The 21,250-nt window shown below is 47.4% G+C and overlaps 1 protein-coding gene across 1 annotated transcript; it reads left to right on the top strand.

Annotated features, from left to right (window-relative positions):
• Positions 1 to 13,453: 13,453 nt before the first annotated feature.
• LOC128781276 (olfactory receptor 10AC1) lies at positions 13,454 to 20,962 on the top strand. Its single transcript, XM_053927395.1, has 3 exons — positions 13,454 to 13,749; positions 18,060 to 18,276; positions 19,951 to 20,962. Exons 1-3 carry the CDS (start codon positions 13,650 to 13,652, stop codon positions 20,960 to 20,962), a joined length of 1,329 nt encoding a protein of 442 aa, XP_053783370.1. The 5' UTR covers positions 13,454 to 13,649.
• Positions 20,963 to 21,250: the final 288 nt, after the last annotated feature.

Raw genomic sequence — 21,250 nt, 5'->3', positions numbered from 1 at the left:
AGTAACAAATGCTATCAACAAACATAAAATGGGATGCTAGAGCATGGGTGTTGGCTTCTTCCTTCTTTCAAGTCCTCCCACAATTACCAGCCGATCTGCTCTGCTTTGCCTTCTAGATACACACAGAACACACTTCACTCACCTCTCACCACCTCTACTGCTGTCTCCCTAATCCAAGTCACACCCCCTTTGCCTGGATGTTTGCAGTACCTTCCTTTGCTTCCATCTTACTCCCTGTGTCCACCTTTCCCCACAGCAGTCTGATGGAGTCTTTGAAAATATAAGATCATACAACAGCATGTCAAGTAGCTTCCCTAGTAAAATCCGGTCACTGCCACGACCTTAAAAGCAATCCACGGGCTGGACACTGCCACCTCTCTGCCCTCACCTCTAACACTAGCTCCCCCACGTGCTCCTCTCCACTTCCAAAGGCGGTCCTGCCTCAGGTCCTTTGCACTTGCTCTTTCCTCTGTGTGGAATGCTCTTTCCCCAGCTAGTTCTCTTGTCTTCAGCTCTTTGTTCAAATCTTGGTTTTTTTAAGAGAAACAATCGCCGTGATTGCAAACTAAACAGCAGAGCATCCCCATCTTTCTTCTCTGCCCTGCTCCACTTTTCGTCATTGCACTTACCATCACTTGACAAGGGTTTTTTTTGTATATTTTATTATTGATTGTTTTACCCACTAGATAGAAATTTCATAAGTAAATGACTTTACCTGTTTTATTCACGACTCTATTCACAGCACCTACATTGATATCTGGGTACAATGGCTGTTAAATGAATAGTAAGTCACCACAGGCAAAGTATGTTCATTAATGGCCCTGCTTCAACCTGATGGGAGATTTCTAGAAATATTCTGCAGGACTAGATATGTGCCCTCTCTTGTTTTCCACTTGCGTCAGTGACGTGGGTCAGCTAACCCTATCAACTGGTGTGTAGGGAGCACTGGCCGAGCACTCGCCACGCTGTGGTTATGGTGCTAACGTCTCCTCGCTGCTCACCTACACTGGGCCTGCCCTCTGCACCTGGGCTTGCACTTCAGGTTTCTATCTCCCAGATCCGTCACTCACAACAGTAACTAAAACTCGTACAGCCCTTTCCAGTTCCTATCGCACACACATCACATTCACCTGCACATCAACCCTTTGAGATACATCTTTACTGCATTTCCACACCTATTTATCTATCTCTTTATCGATTTTCAGGCAAAATAAATTTGTCCAAAGTTGTGAAGAATTTGGGGCAGATCAGAACTGGAACCGGGATCTCTGACTCCAGATACTGTTTCCTTTGCAGCTACCACACCACCTGTAAAACCCGCATACACCACCACCACCCAGGAACCCGGTTATGAAAGTGTCCAGGGCTCCCTGCCCAGCACAGCCCTCTCCCTCCTAGACTTTGCCTCGCATCTGCTGCTGCTGTACAGAACCACCTGAACGGCCACATGGGGCTCAGCCTGCTCAGCTCCGGCCTCAGCACCCCTCCAGCTCTGGCCCTGTGTAAATACAGCCATTCTGTCAATGGTCTTGGTCTCCCTGCACAAAAACCCTCAGCGTGATGCTCAACTTGCCCCTCCCCCTGCCTGCCCCACTCCTTTACCTATTGAAAACGAAGGAGCTTCCTGTGTGTTATCTCCTGGGCCTGCTCTTACTTTTCCACCCTTGTGTCCCCTGCTGCAAACCAGCAGGCCCTCCTCACTGCATCCCTCAACTCTACTACAGTCTCCTTGACTTCTTCACCTTCCCCCTTTTCACTCCATCCTAAAAACACAGCAGATTAACCTTGGTGACATGTCCCTGTGTCCTGCAGAAAAGCTTTCTGTGACTGTCCATGTCCTTTAAGATATGATCAAACCCTTAACACGGTGTTTCCTAAACTGTGTGCTGAGAAACGCCATGTTCTTTGGATATTAATAGATCCTTTACTTAAGGCAAAAAAGGAAAGAAAAAAATGCGACCAACTCTCACCTCTTCTCCATTTACAGGCACATCAGCTGAGCATGTGATGAGACCTGAAAGTTTTTTAATAACCAGCATTTTTCAAAATGCATTTGACCGCAGAACACATTTTTCAGTGAAAACTCTGGCACATCTGATTGGCACTACTGTTCCATGAAACACAGTTAAGGACACTCACCACCTCACCTCCACGTCCCTTCCTGAAATTACTTTCCACTGCCACCCTATCCGAATCCCTCGTGGCCTTTAAATTGGCTCCTGACCGTGTGGAACCAAGTCAGACCTCTGGGTTCCACGTCACCCTTCCCTGGCCACCGAGTCCTGCTGAGCACTCCACATTTGGAGCCCTGCATGGGAGCCACATAGCCAGGTTTTCTATGTGGCCCTGAGTTGATGTGATACTGTGTTCTTAATAAAAATAATTCATATACAGCAGGAAATGTGATTTTTGTGGGACTCCTGTTATAAGTAAATTCATGGTGGGAAAAATCTTCCTTAAATTACGTATCCCGACTTCTGATTTACATAGTGGGGTCACTGTAATTATGGAGCACACACGCGTTTTGTACGGGATAGTGGATCACTGTGTACCGTGCCGTACTGTTAATTACGTTTCTATCCCTTTGTGTCAGTCCTACTAGGTTGGCGCATGTATCTCCAGTACCTCTATGCCCCCCAGAGCTGGGTGCTTAGTAACTAAGGTTGAGTATCATATTGATACTAAGGTTACCCATTGGACTAGCTCAAAGACTTGCAAACGGCAAACTCCTTTTTACCCAAAATATAAATTTCCATTTTAAACACCAAGCTGACTTCCTAGAAAAGAAATGCCCCATTTTAATTTAAGGAACAAGGTCTAGCTAGTCCCAGTGGGGGCTCTTGGAGCCACAAAACTTCAAGGAGACAAAAGATACTAGCACCAGAGTCATCACCACACCCATCTGCAGTACCAGCTGGGCTCTCAGGCCCTGCGCTTCCTTAAGACTCACCTGGAGCTCGACCATCATCACAGAAGCAGCACAGGAATTGGGCTGCAGAAGGGGAGCATGCACCAGTGCACACAGGTGCTTAGACACAAAACACCTGAATGCACTGAGTTATTGGTGGGTAAAATGATGGGATGTTTTGGATTTCCTCTAAAATACTACAACAAAAACAAAAGGCCCAAGGCTGTGGGGCAAAGACAGAATTCAACAAGATTGACAAATCGTTGGTAATTGCCGAATTAGATAAGAGGTGCACGAGGGCTCGTTACACTACTCTCTCTGTGGATTCTACAACATGAAAATTTCCATAGCAAAAACTATAAACTGTGTAGATTACTGACGTTTACTAAAGAGGAAGGACAATGACGGTCCGAGAGCCTTGCTTATCACATCTGTACCTCCACCGGGGTCCATTCACTCCACTGCCAACAACCAGCAGCCAGGTCCCCTCCTTGAGCTGACAGTCACCCAGCCTGCAGCCTCATGCCATCATCACCCCTGGCCTCTGAGAGAGACTGACCCAGCATGAGCTGCCATCACTAGGAGGTAAGGAAATGGAGCCCAAACTCTTCTCTGTCTTTTTTTCCCTGCTGTCCATCTGTGCTTCTGCCCACCAACCCACTTCCTTCCCCATCATCCCAACCAACTGCCCCCTGCACACTTCTGCCCTTTCTCGCTCTGGCTCCATAAGATTTTGTAAACTCTTTGACCAACTGTACCCAGGCATTCACAATAGTTCACCTACAACTGCAGCTGTCTCAGCCACCAATTGATGCCAGAAATATGAAGCTTCTGCCCTTCCCTGCCTTTTGGTGTCCTCCTGATTTCTCTCTGACAACGTGATATTGACCCTGCTTCTGCCCCAACCTCGACCTTCCATGCAGTGCATGCTCTGCTTCCAAAATCCCTCAGATGGTGTCCTCACATGATGCTCACCATCTGGCCCTACAGAGGCAGGGGAATGTGTGTAGAAAGGTGTAGGGCTTCGAGAATGTGTCCTATCATAAAAACCAAACAAGACAGAGTGCCAAGGATACCGTAGTCAAAGGGGCAAAATGCACCAGAAAAATCTATGGAGAAGAACGAGTTAGAAGAGGATTTTGGTGACTAGGAAATCATGACCAACCACGGTCAGTTCAGAAATGATAGAGGTGGGTTTCAGAAACATACAATTCACACAAGAAAAAGGCATAGGATTTAAAAAAAAAAAAAAAAAAAACTTACCTGGGAATGTGTAGAATGATGGGAAGAAGAAAATGGCAACAGAATATTATACAGAATAACATTCAACCTGGGACTTCTCAACACAAGTTAGGCAGACTGGGCAACCTTGCGGGCTGAGAAAGGAGCCAGTGGAAAGGGAGGCTGGAGAATCTGGGGAGTTGGCACCAGGAAAACATGGTTCGGAAGTGGTGGAAAGGGCAAGGGTGGGGACAGAAACATCCCTCGACGTGCTGGCCTTGGAGAGGAAGAGCACACACCTCCTTCTCAGATCAGAAATACAACCGGGCAGCTCAAGCTTTAATGAAATCAATTTTGAAAAACCTAAGGATTGTTCTTGAATGCTTTCACCAAACTCAGTAAGAGTGTCTTCAATCAAATGAGATAAGATAAGTAAAATACTTGGCACAAGACTTAACACATAATAATGGTTTGACATGTGATGATCCTTGTAGACTGAGTAACACTTGTCACAAGAGGAGTGGCAAACACTTACTGAATGTTTACTATGTTCCAGGAACTTTTCTAAGCTATTGCAGAGGTAGTGGTGGAATAAGAAGGAGCATGAGTAGCAGTTTAAGAATGAAGGGAGCAACGAACCAAGATGGTGGCGCAGGTAGACACACTGCGCCTCCTCGCACAACCAGAACTGACAGAAAATCGAACGGCAAGGAAGTCCGACACCAAGTAGATAAAAAAGAAACACACATCCAGACCGGAAGGAGGGGCGGAGATGGACAGCTGGCGCGGAGAGGACTGGCCTGGCCATGGCGGGACTGAGACTGGTGGAGTGTGGGACCAACAGGGCAGGCAGCCCGACCACTGCCAGACACTGCGGCCCCACACTCGCGCACAGATAAACTGGGAAGAACAGTGGGGAGTGAAACAGACCGCATAACCCAGGGCTCCAGCACGGGGAAATAAAGCCTCAGTCCTCTGATTGAAAGCAACCATGGGGGTTGGGGTGGCAGCAGGAGAGACTCCCAGCCTTACAGGAGAGGTCGTTGGAGAGACCCACAGGGGCCTAGGGCATGCGCAAGCCCACCCACTCGGGAACCAGCACCAAAGGGGCCCAGTTTGATTGTGGGTAGCTGAGGGAGTGACTGTAATCCGGTGGAGAGTGGAGCAAGCGGCCATTGCTCCCTGTCGGCCCCTCCCCCACGTTCAGCATCATCCAGCAGTAACCAGCGTTACCCCGCCCCAGGGAACACCTAAGGCTCCGCCCCTTTAAGTAACAGAAGCGCCAAGACAAAAAAAAGGCCCAAATGACAGAACACTTCAAAGCTCCAGAAAAAATACACCTAAGTGAGGAAGAGATAGCCAACCTATCGGATGCACAGTTCAAAACACTGGTTATCAAGACGCTCACAGAATTGGTTGAGTTTGTTCGAAAACCAGATGAAAAGTGAAGCCTATGCCAAGAGAAACAAAGGAAAATGTACAGGGAACCAATAGTGATGCGAAGGAAACTGGGACTCAAATCAACTGTGTGGACCAGAAGGAAGAAAGAAACATCCAACCAGAAAAGAATGAAGAAACAAGAATTTGGAAAAATGAGGAGAGGCTTAGGAACCTCCAGGACACCTTTAAACGTTCCAACATCCGAATTATAGGGGTGCCAGAAGGAGAAGAGGAAGAACAAAAACTTGAAAACTTATTTGAACAAATAATGAAGGAGAACTTCCCTCATCTGGCAAAGGAAATAGACTTCCAGGAAGTCCAGGAAGCTCAGAGAGTCCCAAAGAAGCTGGACCCAAGGAGGAACACACCAAGGCACATCATAATTACATTACCTAAGATTAAACAGGAGAGAATCTTAGAAGCAGCAAGAGAAAAGGACACAGTTACCTACAAAGGACTTCCCATAAGACTGTCAGCTGATTTCTCCAAAAGACCTTACAGGCAAGAAGGGGCTGGCAAGAAGTATTCCAAGTCATGAAAGGTAAGGACCTGCATCCAAGACTACTGTATCCAGCAAAGCTATCATTTAGAATGGAAGGGCAGATAAAGTGCTTCTCAGATAAGGTCAAGTTAAAGGAGTTCATTATCACCAAGCCATTATTATATGAAATGTTGAAGGGACTTATCTAAGAAAAAGAAGATAAAACATAGGAACAGTAAAAATGACAGCAAACTCACAGTTACTAACAACCACACCTAAAACCAAAACAAAAGAAAACTAAGCAAACATCTAGAACAGAAACAGAACCACAGAAATGGAGATCACATGGAGGGTTATCAATAGGGGATTGGGAGGGGGAGAGAAAGGGGGAAAGGTACAGAGAATAAATAGCATAAATGATAGGTGGAAAATAGACAGGGGGAGGGTAAGAATAGTGTAGGAAATGTAGAAGCCAAAGAACTTATAAGTATGACCCATGGACATGAACTATAGGGGGGGCAGGATGCAGTTGAGTGAACGGGGGGAAATGGGACAACTGTAATAGCATAATCAATAAATATATCAAAAAAAAAAAGAATGAAGGGAGTGGAAGTAAGCTGGAGAAAAACAGAAGAAGGTTGGCTGGAAGAGATGCTATGACAATTTCACCAGCAGAGGAACAGTTATTATTAAGCATCTGTGGGAACTCACTTGAAGTTGGTAGGTGTCTGGTCAGAAAGGAAGCCTGTAGAAGGGGTGAAATTAGAGTAAGTAGCACTCACACTACACAAAGAAGGGCACACTAGTTAAAGGATTTGGTAGATGGCATTTTAGAGGGGGGTTGGCACTTGGTCATGAAGCTGAAGCATCTCCTTGCTACTAATCAAGAAAAGGGGTGGAAATAGTCAAGGATGGAAAGTATGGTTAGTATGTTATAATGTAAGTGGTAAAGTCACTAAAAATGCAGAATTTGGACAGAAAAATCAGGGATGAGGTTAGCGGTATTGCTTCATTCAAGGAACTAATTATATGACTTCAAGGAGGTTGGAAATGTTGCCCCCATCCCCACATTGCTCAGTCTTGATTATGATAGATCATCAAAGACGGTAAAAGTAGCCCTGGATGGTGTGGCTCGGTTGGTTGGAGTGCCCTCCCATGGACACAAAGGTCATGGGTTCAACTCCCAGACAGGGCACATACCTATGTTGTGGGGTTTGATCCCTGGTCCTTGTTTCACTTCCTAGTTGTTTTCGTATTGGAAGCGTCAGGTGGGATGCTGAAGGTGTTCAACCATCTGGCTGAGGTGGAAGGCGTAGCCTCAAAGTCACAAACTGAAACACAACAATAGTTCAAAAGGTGTCGCCTCTATTTAACACTGAACTTCAGAACACAAGGAGCAGAAACGTCAGGGGGTATGTCTCCCAACAAACTGCACAGAGTTACCATGGAAGGTATTAACCCCTGGCTCAGCACAGCGTGGTAAAGAAGCTGGAATCGATGCAAGGTAAACTCGGGAGCCGGTCTGTGCCACCTGCATGCAGGCCCTGCTTGGCTCCTCTCCCAAGTCTTTTCTTGTAGTCATGCCTCATCTGATGAGTGCTTTCTTTGCTTTTTTTTAATCTCTTGAGAAACACGGCACTTTTGCTTTTGTTTCTGATGAAAGACAACTAGATCCTTTGGCATATGTGAAGAAATGGTTAAAGTAAAGGCCGAGTATCCACATCACAGCGGTGACATTAGAGGAAAAAAAGGGAGAAAGATCCCATGGTTGTTTCAATGTTACTCACCTGCGACTGAAAATGATGCTGAGAATCTCTTTCAAATGCCTCTTCGTGAACAACTTCATAGCTTTGTCCGTATTTCTTCTCATTCTTTAATTAATTAGTACTGTCTCCTTCTGTGACTCCTGATTCTTTGTTATTAATGATGCAAGTATCACTTCCTGCACTATTATTTCTACTTATATTGTCCTCTGTTAACCAAAATGTTTATTTTTAATGTACTCAAATCCATCACTTTTCTCTTACAGGTTGTATATTTTACATCTTTGGGTATATGTGGAGCAACTAGTTCACTTCCCCCCATCTAATGAGCCTACTTCCCTGAAAACATTTGTTTTTAAATTACTTCTCATTGATTCATGATGCAATCACTGTCATTTTCCATGTTCACATAAAAATACAGATCTGTTTCTGAACTGTCGATCCTGTACCTTATGCCAGCTTTCTTACACAAATGTCATTATTTTACTAATTATTGCTTTGCATGTATCTCAATATCTCGGAGAGTTACTCATCTTCTCATCACCTTAGTTCAAAAGTTTTACTTTTATTAGCTGTTTGGGGGCTTCTATTTTTCCATATATACTTTAAAACTGATATGCCAATTGGCCTCATGATTCCTGTTGTAATTATTGACCACTCATTTCACTGATCCCAAAATTGAGAGAAAACTGACGTTTTCATAAGGAAAAGTCATTCATGAACATGGTATATTTTTACATTTATTTGGGTTTTATTTCTCGTCCTTTACTAGAGTTTAATAGCTTTCCTTATAAAGCTCTTACACAGTTTGTTAAATTCATTCCATATTTTATGGCATGTGTTCCTACTGTAACGCTATCTTATTTTCATTATATTTTTAACGATTGTTGCTGGTACAGAGGAATCTTATTTACTTTTATATGCTCATCTTATATTGGGAAATCTTGCTGAGCTTTCTTATTAGTGTGACTAATTTGCTGAACAATTCTCTTGGATTTTAAATGTAAATGATCATATCATGAGCAAACAATTATTATTTTCTTTCCTTTGGTTTCAGCTAGAATCACTAGGACTATGATAAGTGTCATTTACACCAAGCACATGCTTCTTGCTTGTGACTTTAGAAGTAGTGCCTCAGATTTATCCACTAAGTATGTCATTTGTTGTAGAATTTTTGCATACAGGCTTTCTGAGGTTACAAAGTCCTCTATTTCTAACAAGTGTCATCATTTTTCTCCATTTATATTGAGATTATTCTGTTTTCCTCCAGTCACCTAATGTGATAGTGAATTCGTGCATTTTCTGAGATTGAATCATCTCTGTATTTCTGGGAACATTGTCACTTGGTAAAAATATGCTGTTTTTTAAAAAGTTAAATTACTTTGGAAAACATTAAAAGATGCTGTCATCCATTAGATTAGTGTGTACTTTTTACATAATCTTCTTTATAAGTCTCATAAAATTAGTTGGGCAGCTTTTCTTTTTTTTATTTTTTGGAAAAACTTTCTAATAAATGGGGATGACATGTCTCTTGAAACTTGGGTAAAGTCCACTTGTAAAATTGTTTTCCATGATGTGATGCAAAGGGCAGAAAGGTTATCTTTTTGGTTTCAATTCCATCTACTAACAATTACAATTTTATCCAAGTTTTCTTGGATAAAAAGTTTCTTCTTAGGCCAATTAGACGTTCACTTTCAGATGCGTGTATTATATCCATAAGTACTTCTAATAATATTCTTCTATTATTTCTAATCTCTACTACATCTATTTTAATTTCTGTGTTTTCCTTTTTTCAATTCTATCTTTCCTAATGTTTCTTTGATGAGAATTCCAAATATGTACCCATCTTCCTAGAATTTCCAGAGAGTCAACTTAAGATTGTGCTTATACTCTGGTTGGTTTCTGTTCTATGCCCTACTTCCTTTGGGTATCACTGTAATTTCATTCATCATTGATACTGTAGGTTTACTCTACTGTCTGTTTTCTATCACCTATTTTCTATAACTTTACTCAAACGTGTGCAAAGACCCCAAAGGAATGAGCTTTTCCTCCTTATAACCAGAGCCACAGATACTGGTCAAACCCAACAACTTAAGCAGCCTCTTCGCTGCTACAGTCGGACAGGAGTGGTAAACCTAAGCAGGGGTCCCACAAGGCCACGTGCAATCCGGTGACACATGGCTCACGACTGTGGGCAGGATGTAAATATTTCCAGTCTCCGTGCACACACAGATTCCACCTGATTCCGCATCTGAGCAAACTCGCACCAACTCTCCAAGAGGGGAGAGAGGCACCGCCAACCTGAGCAATCCCTCCGCCAAGCAGACACTTCCCTGTGTTGACACAACTCTTTCAATAAAGCCAGACCCCAGCCAAGAAATACACGAGGCGTAAAACTCCCAACTCCTGCCTCTAGTACATTTTGCTGCAGGTCCGGGCCGATGCATCCTGAAGATTGTGTCCAAGATCCTCCTGGCACCATTTCCAAAATTCTGAACCGTGGCTACGCGGCTGTTTGTGTACGATACCATCTCGTCCGGAGTCCGCGGATCACTGAGGAGCCCAGACCCAGTCCCTTCCCGATTGCTTCTTACCTATCGGGGAAGGTATGCGCACGAAAAGGGCGAGAATGCCAGGGCAGCCTACCTCTGAAAGCTCGGAGCCAGGGAAAGGCGCAGTAGAGTGCTGTGTTGGAAAACATGTTGACTATGGATCTTCTACGCACGTGACATTTACGTAGCACTTTAGAACTGGCAAAATCTTTCCAAAAGTGAAAATCTCAAAACAGCATTTTACATGTCAATTATATCTCCATAAAGTGCTTTTACAAATTGGGGAGGATATAAAATAAATAGAAAAATGCAAGGAGAGGAAGTACAGACAGCAAAGACAGCTCACGTTTTTTCAACTGCATAAAAATGGGAGCTAGGTGAAAAACTGGGATCAGGAACGCTTTTCTTTAAGATGGGAGAGACATCACTTTAATTCCACACAGATGAGGAATCTAAGCAGTCAATCTCACAGAAGAAGAGACTGCAGGAGTGGGTGCCAGGGGCTGAGGGCCGGGGACCAGGGAGTTGCTACTCACAGGGGACAAAATCTCAGTTATGATGAATGACTGAATTCTAGAGTCTGCTGTACAACATCGTGCCTGTGGATAACAATACTGCATTGCGCACTGCAGCATCATTAAGAAAGAGGATGTCTTCTTGAGAGAGGCGGGGAGGGGGGCTGATGGACCCAAGGAAACCTCTGGGAGGCACTGGACGTGCCCATTCCCTCAGCCGTGGTGATGGCATCCTGAGTGTTTGCATGGGTCTGAATTAATCAAATTGTGCACACTGAGTGTATGCAGTTCTTTGTATTTCAATTATACCTCAATAAAGCTGTTAGAAATAAAATGCCAAAACAATAGCTGCCAATTAGACACAGGTGGTATTATTCTTACATTTCAGTATGGCAACTAAGGCTCAGACAAGGTATATTACTTTCTAAACAACACATAAGAAATAAAAAGCAGATTTGGAATTAGAACCTAGAATTTTAGAACCCAGAATTTTGTTTCCAACTCCTGCCTTCTCCATGGGGTTTAGGCCCTGCCCTCACTTCAGCCTCTGCTGTAGCTCCTCCCACTTTATGAGGAAGGAGCCATGGGAACAGTCAGACCCTGTTTCCCACCTGACCACGATTCTACATTCTACATGGTCTGTAGCAGAATTGTGTAGGGGTTGAATAACTTTTTATTATCAGTAGGGGAAGTCATCCTAACATATCACGGACTCATTTTCCATGTAAATATTCTACGATGGTGGAGATGTGCAAATTGGGAGAGAGGCAGAACACAGGTATGTGGTTTAGCCAGCTGGGAGACACAGACTGCAGACTCCCCCCAGACTCCCCTTCTGTATGAACGAAACTCCTTACTCAGGTACCACTGGGATCCGTGTGCAGGCCCTTTCCTTCCTCCAACTATATTCATTCCCACCATGATCTCTCCATCAGCTTCATGACTTTAAATATCACCTACAATACATACCTTCAGATTTTTATCCCTAACATGGATCTTGTCTGTGACCTGCAGATCACCTGTCCAAGTGTCAATCAGGAGGACCAATCTGGACAGCTGATTGATGTCCCAAACTGAAATGCCCCACACTGAACTTCTGACAACTTCTCCTTCCCCAGCTTGCTCCAGCTGAGGCCTCATCTCAGACACCAACACCTCTAGCCTTCCTGTTGCTCAGGCAAAAAATAAAGTCATTCTGGGTCCTCTCTTTCACACCCCATATTCAATCCATCAGGAGGTTCTGCGGGTTCCACATTTAAAGTATGTGCAGAATCCAACCAGTCTCACTTCTGCTGCTAATCTGATGCACCATATTCTCCCTCACCCTGGTCTCCTACAGTCTGTTCCAATGCAGCAGCCAGAGTGGTCCTTCCATAGCATCCCAGTCCTCCACCTCTCCAGCGGCTCCCCATCCTACACAGAATACAAGCAAAGTTCTCACACTCCACCTGCATGGCGCCCCCTGCTGGCCACACTCCACTTTTCTGCCCTCACCTACTGCTCTTCTGTCCTTCCTCCACTCCAGCCACACTGGCCTCCTCCCTGGGCCTCAAACACGCCAGGCCTGCTCCCCACTCAGGGCCTCTGCCTGCATAATGCTTCTGCCTGGAATGCTCTTCCCCCAGATACCCACAGGACTCTCTTCTTTACCTCCTTCAAGTTTTGCATCAAATACCACCTTTCCTCTACAGGTGTCCTCACGCACCCAATTTAAAACTGCCTGTGACCTCCTCACATTTCCTGTCCTTCTTAATTTTTCTCCACTGGACTTATCACTCTCAAATCTACTATACAATTTACTTAACTTGGGTCTTGTGTCTTTCTTCTTCCTAGAATGTAAGCTCCATGAGGGCAGGATTCTTTTTTGGTCTGTTTTGCCACCTGAGTTATATACCCCAGGACCGAGATCTGAGCCTGGCACATAGTAGGTACACAATAAATATGAAATTGTTGAATCAATAAATAAATGAATGAGCAAGTGGATTAGAACAGATGACCTCACAGCCCTACAATGCTGGTGTGCCTATACACGCAAATGTGCAGGATACTAACTAAACACTCAAGAGCAAGTCTTCAGCCGCCAAACTTAGAGGACCCTGGCAGGAGTCATCTGGTTTACACTCCAGGCTCAGGAGCATCCCTTGGTGTAGATTTCCCAATGCAGTTCCCTGGGTTTGGCACACATGTGAGAGTTAGAAAGGAGACTCATTCGTGCACCTCACCAGCCAGCTCCCTGCTCTAGCCATTGGACAAATTCAGCCGTCTAAGACCTCTTGGGCAACTGACACTTCAGTGCAGGACACAGAGGGGAGAGTTGCTATGATGAGAGAGGAGCCACGAGCACTCTGGGGAAAGAGTGCAGCGCCAGTGGGGCAGACAGCTTCTGGACAGTGGCCACGTGAGATGGGAATAGCTGCTTCTCCTTGGACAGCAGGAGAGTCACTGGACATGTGCCAAGTCCCAGCTAGGTTTCCCAGCCTGAGGAGGGTTGCTTAGTGAGCACACTAATCACAGGTGCCTTTGCTCTTGCCCATCCTCCCTGTGGAAGGAAAAGCAGGACTAGTAGGCTGCTCTCCTCTCTCCCGACCTCTCCAGGGACGTGCAGCAAGCTAAGGTTATAGTACCGGCCGGCCATTGCCAGCCAGAAACTGCTGCAGAAGCACCCTTGGCGTGGTCTCTGCCCCACTCTCTACCCGGCCTCCCCATCTCTAGCTCTTCTCATTTCAGGCCCTCCACCACCTCTACAACTGCCCACTGACACTCTCCTGCATGCCCTTTTTCATTTTGCCAGTGACGTTTCTACCCTCCAGGCACCAGGATCTGAGTCTCCTCTCCACCTACCTCCCACCATCCCTCAGTCTGCTCCCAGGTAAGGAGAAGCCTGGCGTTTACAGGGTGCATGGGCAGGGAAGGAAATACCAAGACTGGAGCATGGAAATGAGGCGAGAACACACTCCCCAATGAGGTTTGCCCACAGAGCTAACTGCCTCTGAGAGAAGCATTTCTTCTGCCCTCCTGTGGTTGGACCTGGTACCCCACATCAGCAAATCGTGGGGCACATGGTGTTCAAGGTACTCTCACTTATGGAATCCTTTAGTCTGGGGTGCACTAGGTGGGGTACGGTGTGAGGCAAATGAGGCAGATACAGATGCTAGAACTTTTAGGTTCAGTTGCTATTTTTATTCAATATCTTTGCCCAAGTGTGTCTCTTCTGCCTCAACTTTTCCAACCAAAAAGGTGAGACGGCTCGGTCTTCTCCTTGGGTAAACAGAGCTTCTCCTAGGCATGCAGTGTGTTGTTTCTATAGAATGTTGGGTAGAAGGGAATTGAGGAAAGTGTCATCTCTCCCTTGGTACTGGCAGAACAGACAACATCCGTGAAGTGATGACCGAGGCTATCACTTATCTCCGCCAGACACAAAAATGCAGCCACAGAAAAGCCTCCCGTCCCAGTACTGTCCCTGGCTCCATTTGGTCCTTGCTTCCTGGCCAGAACACTAGTCCCCAGGCCCTAAACCACACCGACCACAGTAGTAGCCACCACCCTTGAAGGAGACCTGGGCCACCATCAGGGCCCACTGAACCCTGTCCACTCCATCTCATTTCATCTGGTCATTAGTTGCTTTTTCTCAGCACCCCAGGAGTCTATTCTGGAAACGTGGGGGTAGGTGGCAGGATGGTGAAGACAGTATCCCACAGGGAAGGGCTCCTGACCCAAAACCATGCACACAGCTCTCACTGGTGAAGGGCTTCCTGATGAGCCAGCGGCTTTCTGAGGCAGCTCGGAAGACACCAGTGTGCCCTCTCCTGCTGGGTGCTGGCCCAGGAGATCAGTACAGTTTTTCACCAGTGGGTTTGGTTTTGGGTTTTTTTTTTTCCCCCAGTTTAATGAATCATGAAAACACCCTGGCAGAACTGGAATTGCCTTGATTCCCTCACCCAAACAGCTGTCTTGCCCTATTCCTTACTTCCCAGCTGTCAGTCTGTGGCCAACAAGAAACAGAAAGGCATCTTTTACTAGGAGGGTCATTTGAGGTTTTCGAGGGAACCCTCTCCCTGCTTTGTGACATAAGCTGGAGTTGAGAAATTAACAGTACTTCAAACCTACTAACTTCATGGAAAACGACAGTTGATCTTAAAAAATAAATTCAGAAGACGAACTAGTGTCCTGCAGAGCAAAGATGCTAATACTTTCTCAGGTAGATACACTGACTGACCCTCTGGCCTAGAATACTTCTCAAAATGGGACAGTACAATGACCATGCATTATGCGTGACAAAGAGGACCTTCAGAGTCCCAGAACTGGGACAGTCTCTATGCCAGGCAATGCTGATGGTGTCCATCAAGCGCTTGTTTTTGAAGTGCATCCCTCTTCCTCTGGCAGAAGCCGGGGCCAGAGATATCAGTTTAAATGGATGCTGCTTCTTTCCAGCTGAGGATTTCTTTAAAATCATCAAAGGCAGAGAGCAAGCTCGGAAGTCGGTAGGACTCCTAGATCTGTGAGGCCAAAGCTCCTCTTCAGATGAAAATAAAGGAGAGCAGGAGGCTAAGACAAAACTGCACTCAAAGCCCCAATCCCACGATTGATTTTAAGAAAAGAGAATGAACGGTAGCAACTATTTAGGGGGCTGTAAACACACAAGTACACACATTGTTGGAATTCTGGATTGTCAGGAAACCGGGAGAACTAATGTTGCCCAAAATGCAAAACCCAAGGTAAGGTACTACTGACCCGGAGCTGGAGACGTAAAATATTGCCCATGTAATAACCATCACTTTAAAAAGTGCTCCTGAGAAGACATGAAGTATCAAGGGCTTCACAGTTTTATAACACGGGCTCACTGAATATCCCAGGAAACACCGTAAGGGGGGTAAAGCAAGAATGTCTGTGTAAGGAACATTCCCTATCACATCTGTTTAAATGGCTTCAGGGCACAAAGATGCCCACAAGAAACAGGAAAGGATTTCTTTTATTTAGACTTTCAGAAGCCCTTGACAGCTCTCTTGCCAAATTTAGTTGTCCAGAACTTGGGAGACTGCTTGATCGTGTGAGAGGCAGCGGCCAACAGGACAAGAGCAGCACGCCAGAAAAGAGGCGCCTGTCCCGGGTGGAGGCTGAGAGTATAAATGGTTGGAAGAGGGAGCCCACAGTAAAACCTGTCCTTCAGAGGTGACAGGTTTTTTGACAGGGTGTCCTTCTCTCCTCTGAGCAGAGAAATTATCAAACTGATGAGGAAACAAAGCCACCAAAACATGTAAGTTTGCATGACATAGCAAGAAGATGTGAAGTAAGTATTTTTTAAAGATTTTATTTATTTATTTATTTTTTAGCGAGAGGGGAAGGAAAGGAGAAAGAGAGGGAGAGAAACATCAGTGTGTGGTTGCCTCTCACACACTCCTTACTGGGGACCTGGCCTGCAACCCAGGCATGTGACCTGAGTGGGAATCAAACAGGCGACCTGTGGTTTCCCAGCCTGCACTCAATCCACTGAGCTACACCAGCTAGGGCGAAAATGGTAAATAAGTCTTCATTCAAAGGCTGAAAACAAATCTAAATTTGAATTACATAATAACACAAATATATGTATGTTAGTAAGTTTTGAGTAATCTGTCCCAAATCAAACAAAAGGCTGATGACACAGGAAAAAGAGTCATTATGGCAATTATGCTTGTCAGCTGCTATGCAAATGGACCCAAAGGCTGCCAGGACGCTGCAGAAGCTGGGCTCTGACATAGGCTGAAGGAACTCAAGAGTGCCTGGAGCCTTGGCTAGGAACAAATGACAGACATTTATTCAAGGGTCTTAGAGTGTTCACGCTGGGAGCATAGCTAGGCAAAAACCCAGAAGTCTCCAGAGAAGACGGGAAAGTTCAGTTCTTAGAGTACAAAGTGCATTCTTCAGGATAAGCAGCCCTGAACTCTTAGCCCGAGGACAGGTCCAGGATGGCTGTCAGTCAGAGGCCGGGCGGCCAGGATGAGGGATGCTGGTGGGTCCAGGGGCTGGGAGCCAGAGGTCTGGTCATGACCATTGGTCTGGCGGGGCCAGACTGTCTGCTCTCAGATCTCCCACCTCATTCATCATCTCTCTTCACAAGTGCTTCTGTTGACTACTGAAACGATCGATTTAGAAAACGTCATCATGACAGGTAATTGTAATTATTCTGCACTGTGGAAATCCAACTGCAGGTCTGTGGCCCCAGCCCAGCAAGGCTTCCAGCCATATCCGGGTGTCCCGGGCGCCCGGCCAGCCGATACCCTGTGGGTGCTCCATGGAGCCTCACACAATTAGCAAAGCAGACCTGCCAGAACAGTAACAGCAGCAGCGATGAATGTCAGAGCTAAGGAGAAATTATTTTTAGGTTTGCTATCTTAGATGATCTGTACTACTGCTCCCATCCACACGGCCTCAAGAGAAATGTCAGCAAAGGGAAATCCGAGGACAGCAAGGCCTCAGCCTTGGGGCAGTGCAGCTAATTTCTAGGCAGGGGCAGATGTGGGGTGGGGGGTGTTTTACATGGGAAGAATTTGGGGGAGAGGTCTATGTAAGGGAGACCACACATAGTGGGTTGGGCCACTGACCAACAAGGGCTTGGCCATTAAACCTGGCTTCACCACTAGCTCGTGACATTTAATTCTTTAGGCCTCTATTTCCTCATCTGTAAGAGGAGTGTATGAGTTGGCCCACTTCATCCAGTTGTTGCTAGGATTAAGACAGTTAAATGTGTCCAGCCCTTGTGAGCATCTGTGTGCCACTCTCTCTTAGCACAGCTATTACTGTTGATGCTATAAATCACCTGGAAGAATGGGAGTATCTGCCCTCCTGCCCCTGGGGGTGGCAGGGGCTCCAGCAGAACTCGTGGGCATTTCTTCTCCCTTAGCAGCTTTTCCAACTTGGGGGGAGCTGGGTTTGCAATGGACCAAATCACTGAAGATTTGAAAGTGTCTGTTCCCCCTCAATCCTCGCAGAGAAAAGACATTTGTACAATACGGTCCTTGAGTTTGTGACAAATCTCCTAAAAACTCGAAACCAAGTAGAAACCCTCCTGAGCCTCCTTTTGGTTTACTTGGCCCATCTGGCTCCCTTCACGTGGCCTGGCTTGGGAGAAACACGGGTACATGCTCAGTGTACAGTTATTGTCGCCTTCACCTGGCCTGTCTTGTCACCTCCATTTCTGTGCAGTACGGGCATGGAGGCAAAAGGACTGTCCCTCTGCCCCCTACCACCCGCGCCTCCTAGAAGGAGGGAGTAGAGAGGGGCAAGCGAGGCAGAGAAACGAGAGCTGCCGTGGGTCCCTCAGCAGTGTCACCCTGCCCGGACCTGCAGGACAGCTGGGCTTCTCTCCTGCTCCACCTGCGGCTACACCACCTGGCAAGGAAGAGGCACTCAACAAAAAGAGGTTTGTCACATAGTCAACAGACCAAAGAGTGGCCAAAAAAGGGTGAGGGCTCTGAAACACAAGAGAAATGATTCCGTCTCTCTGAGACCCACCCGGAGCTCCACTCCACACATGTCCCTTCAGCCCACAAACATCTGTTTGAAGACACTCCCCTGGGATGACAAGAAAAAGCACAGGGTGACACTGATAAACATAAATCCTCAGAATTCTCTTCTCCAAAAGGAGCTCCAGCAAGCAAAACCCACATTCTCTGCATTCCTTCCAGCTCTTTCTCCAACCGTGCCCCTGACTCAGCTTTACTGCTGGTGCCCTCTCTGGGAAAACGGCTGTGCACAGTGCCCCTCCCACACTGATTATGAGCCGTGACACAAAGTCAGTGAGGAGGAGTAATAGTCCAGCTTCCCATGAAAATTAATAAAAAGATATGAGGAAGTAAGAGATATCATTAATAACGATTGGAAAAATCAAACCTCCCCCCCCAGTGTGCATGGGCTTGAGTTTCTTAGCACTCCACGGCCCCCCATGATCTGCAGAGGTTTCTAACAAGCACAGCCGACCTATAGGTTATCAATGTTTTCCAAATGCTGCCTGCAAGTGAGTCAGCTGGCAAATCGGGAATGCACTGCTCACTCAGAAAGGCGAGTTAGAACAGATACACATCGCTTTTCATGAAAACCTTAGGGACAGGCTGCTCCTGATGCACCCTGCGAGGCCCTCCCACTAACAGCCCCTGCTCCCTGAGGGTCTGCCTCAGCGCCTGGCACAGACCTGGGCTACTTCAGACTACATCAGTATGGATTGGCTGAAACCAGTGACTTTTAAAAAAAAATCCTCACCTGAGGACGTGCTTATTGATTTGAGAGACAGAAGAAGGGGGACAGGGGGACCAAGGGGGAAGGAAAGAGGGAGGTGGAGAAGAAATGGAGAGGGAGAGGGAGAGAAGCAGCATCCATGTGAGAGAGAAACCCTGACCAGTTGCCTCCAGTAAGCACCCAGACTGGGGACCAACCCACAACCTAGGTGTGTGTCCTGACTGGGGAGGGAACCTGCACCCTTTTGGCCTACAGGAGACAGCCACCCTGCCAGGGCCCCCGGTGACGGTTTTTACGACCCCATTCGGAGTCGTGAGAAGTTCTGGATCAGCCTCAGGAAGGCAGACTCTGTAATTTTCTGTGAGCAGTTAAGCCCTTCACCACCACCACTTCCCAGCTTAATCTTTCTCTTTAGAATTATGAGGTTGTAGGGGATGATCTCTAACTTCTTCATCTGCCTCATGTCTCTGTGATTCTGTGACAGACCACAGAGAGCAACTCACAAGTGACAGCAGAGGGCAGGGAGGAGGGAACCTGCCTTGGGGAGCTCAGTTGAGGCTGACACCCTCATCGTACGGGCCCCTCAGAATGGTAACTGCAGTTTGATGGCAGAGAGTTCTTTGTAGATGGAGGTCATGAGCAATGCACTGTAGGGAAGGGGCCTAAAATCAAGGCTTTTTTGGAAAGAGCATGCTGAGAAAGAAACTAAGAATTCTAGTCCAGGAGGTAGGAAAATCTGCAATATGTCCCTTAAATAGACACCCCTCCCACCCTCTAACTGCCCCCTGGGCCTCTCTCCACCAGCAGGGCCAGGGGGGAGGCACCCCACAAGCTTTGCCCTTCCCTCCTTTCTCTCCCACAGGTGCTTCTGGGAGGGCAGGTACATGGACAGCCCCAGCAATGCCACCATGCCCCGAGGCTTCCTCCTTCAGGGCTTCTCTGAGTTCCCGCACCTGAGGCCTGTGCTCTTCCTAGTGCTGCTGGCCGTGCACCTGGCCACCCTGAGCGGGAACCTGCTCATCCTGGTGGCCGTGGCCTCTGTGCCCAGCAGGCCGCCCATGCTGCTGTTCTTATGCCAGCTGTCAGCCATTGAGCTCTGCTACACACTGGTGGTGGTACCACGCTCCCTGGCCGACCTGGCCACGCCAGGCCTGGGCAAGGGCAGTCCCATCTCCTTCCTGGGTTGTGCTGTGCAGATGCAGATGTTTGTGGCGCTGGGCGGGGCTGAGTGCTTCCTGCTGGCTGCCATGGCCTATGACCGCTATGTAGCCATCTGCCACCCACTGAACTATGCAGCTGTGGTGACCCCTGGGTTGTGTGTGCGACTGGCCCTGGCCTGCTGTCTCGGGGGGCTGACAGTGTCTGTGGGGCTCACAGTGGCAGTCTTCCACCTGCCTTTCTGTGGCTCCCGCCTGCTGGTGCACTTCTTCTGTGACATCACAGCGCTACTTCACCTGGCCTGCACTCGGAGCTATGTGGATGAGCTGCCCCTGCTGGGTGCCTGCCTGGTGCTGCTGCTGCTGCCTTCCATGCTCATCCTGGCCTCCTACGTTGCCATTGCCACTGCCCTGCGTCGCCTGCGCTCCTCCATGGGCCGGCGCAAGGCCGCCTCCACCTGTGCATCTCACCTGGCCGTCACCTTCCTGCACTATGGCTGCGCCACCTTCATGTATGTGCGGCCCAAGGCAAGCTACTCCCCGCGGCTGGACCGCACGCTGGCGCTCGTCTACACCAACGTCACGCCACTGCTCTACCCACTCATCTACAGCCTGCGCAACCGGGAGATCACCACTGCCATCCGCACGTTGCTGGGGCGGTGGTGGTGGCGGCAGCGGCCCGGTCAGCCACAGGCTCGGAGTCTCTGGGAACCTTGAGAGCAGGCAGGGCTAGGCCACAGAGGACAGCTCTGCTCCCTGAAGTCTTTGCACCAGGAGGTGTCAGCATCAGAAGTGCCACCAGGGGGCGCTCAAGGACCGGATTCAGGAAAAAGAACCTGGAAACATGTCCACAGAAGGAGAGCCTCCCAGCAGGTGCCACATCCTCCTCTTGTCCCAGGAGGAATAGCCAAAGACAGTGCCCCACAGAACCAGAAACCTGCCTGCGGTGCTTCCACAAGCACCTGCTGAGTTCCTCCCAAGCCCTGGGGCCTGCGGGCAGTGGGC

Source organism: Desmodus rotundus, chromosome 6, assembly GCF_022682495.2.
Source record: "Desmodus rotundus isolate HL8 chromosome 6, HLdesRot8A.1, whole genome shotgun sequence".
In the NCBI taxonomy this organism is placed as follows: Eukaryota; Metazoa; Chordata; class Mammalia; order Chiroptera; family Phyllostomidae; genus Desmodus; species Desmodus rotundus.
This window is presented reverse-complemented; position numbering and strand designations above follow the sequence as displayed.

Bases quoted from the DNA above. Each gene is read 5' to 3' on its own strand.
- LOC128781276 (XM_053927395.1), top strand. From the start codon at position 13,650: ATGCCCTTTTTCATTTTGCCAGTGACGTTTCTACCCTCCAGGCACCAG. The intron at 13,750-18,059 runs GTAAGGAGAAGC...ATTTCTGTGCAG, and splicing joins ATCCCTCAGTCTGCTCCCAG to TACGGGCATGGAGGCAAAAG. The intron at 18,277-19,950 runs GTTTGTCACATA...TCTCTCCCACAG, and splicing joins GAGGCACTCAACAAAAAGAG to GTGCTTCTGGGAGGGCAGGT.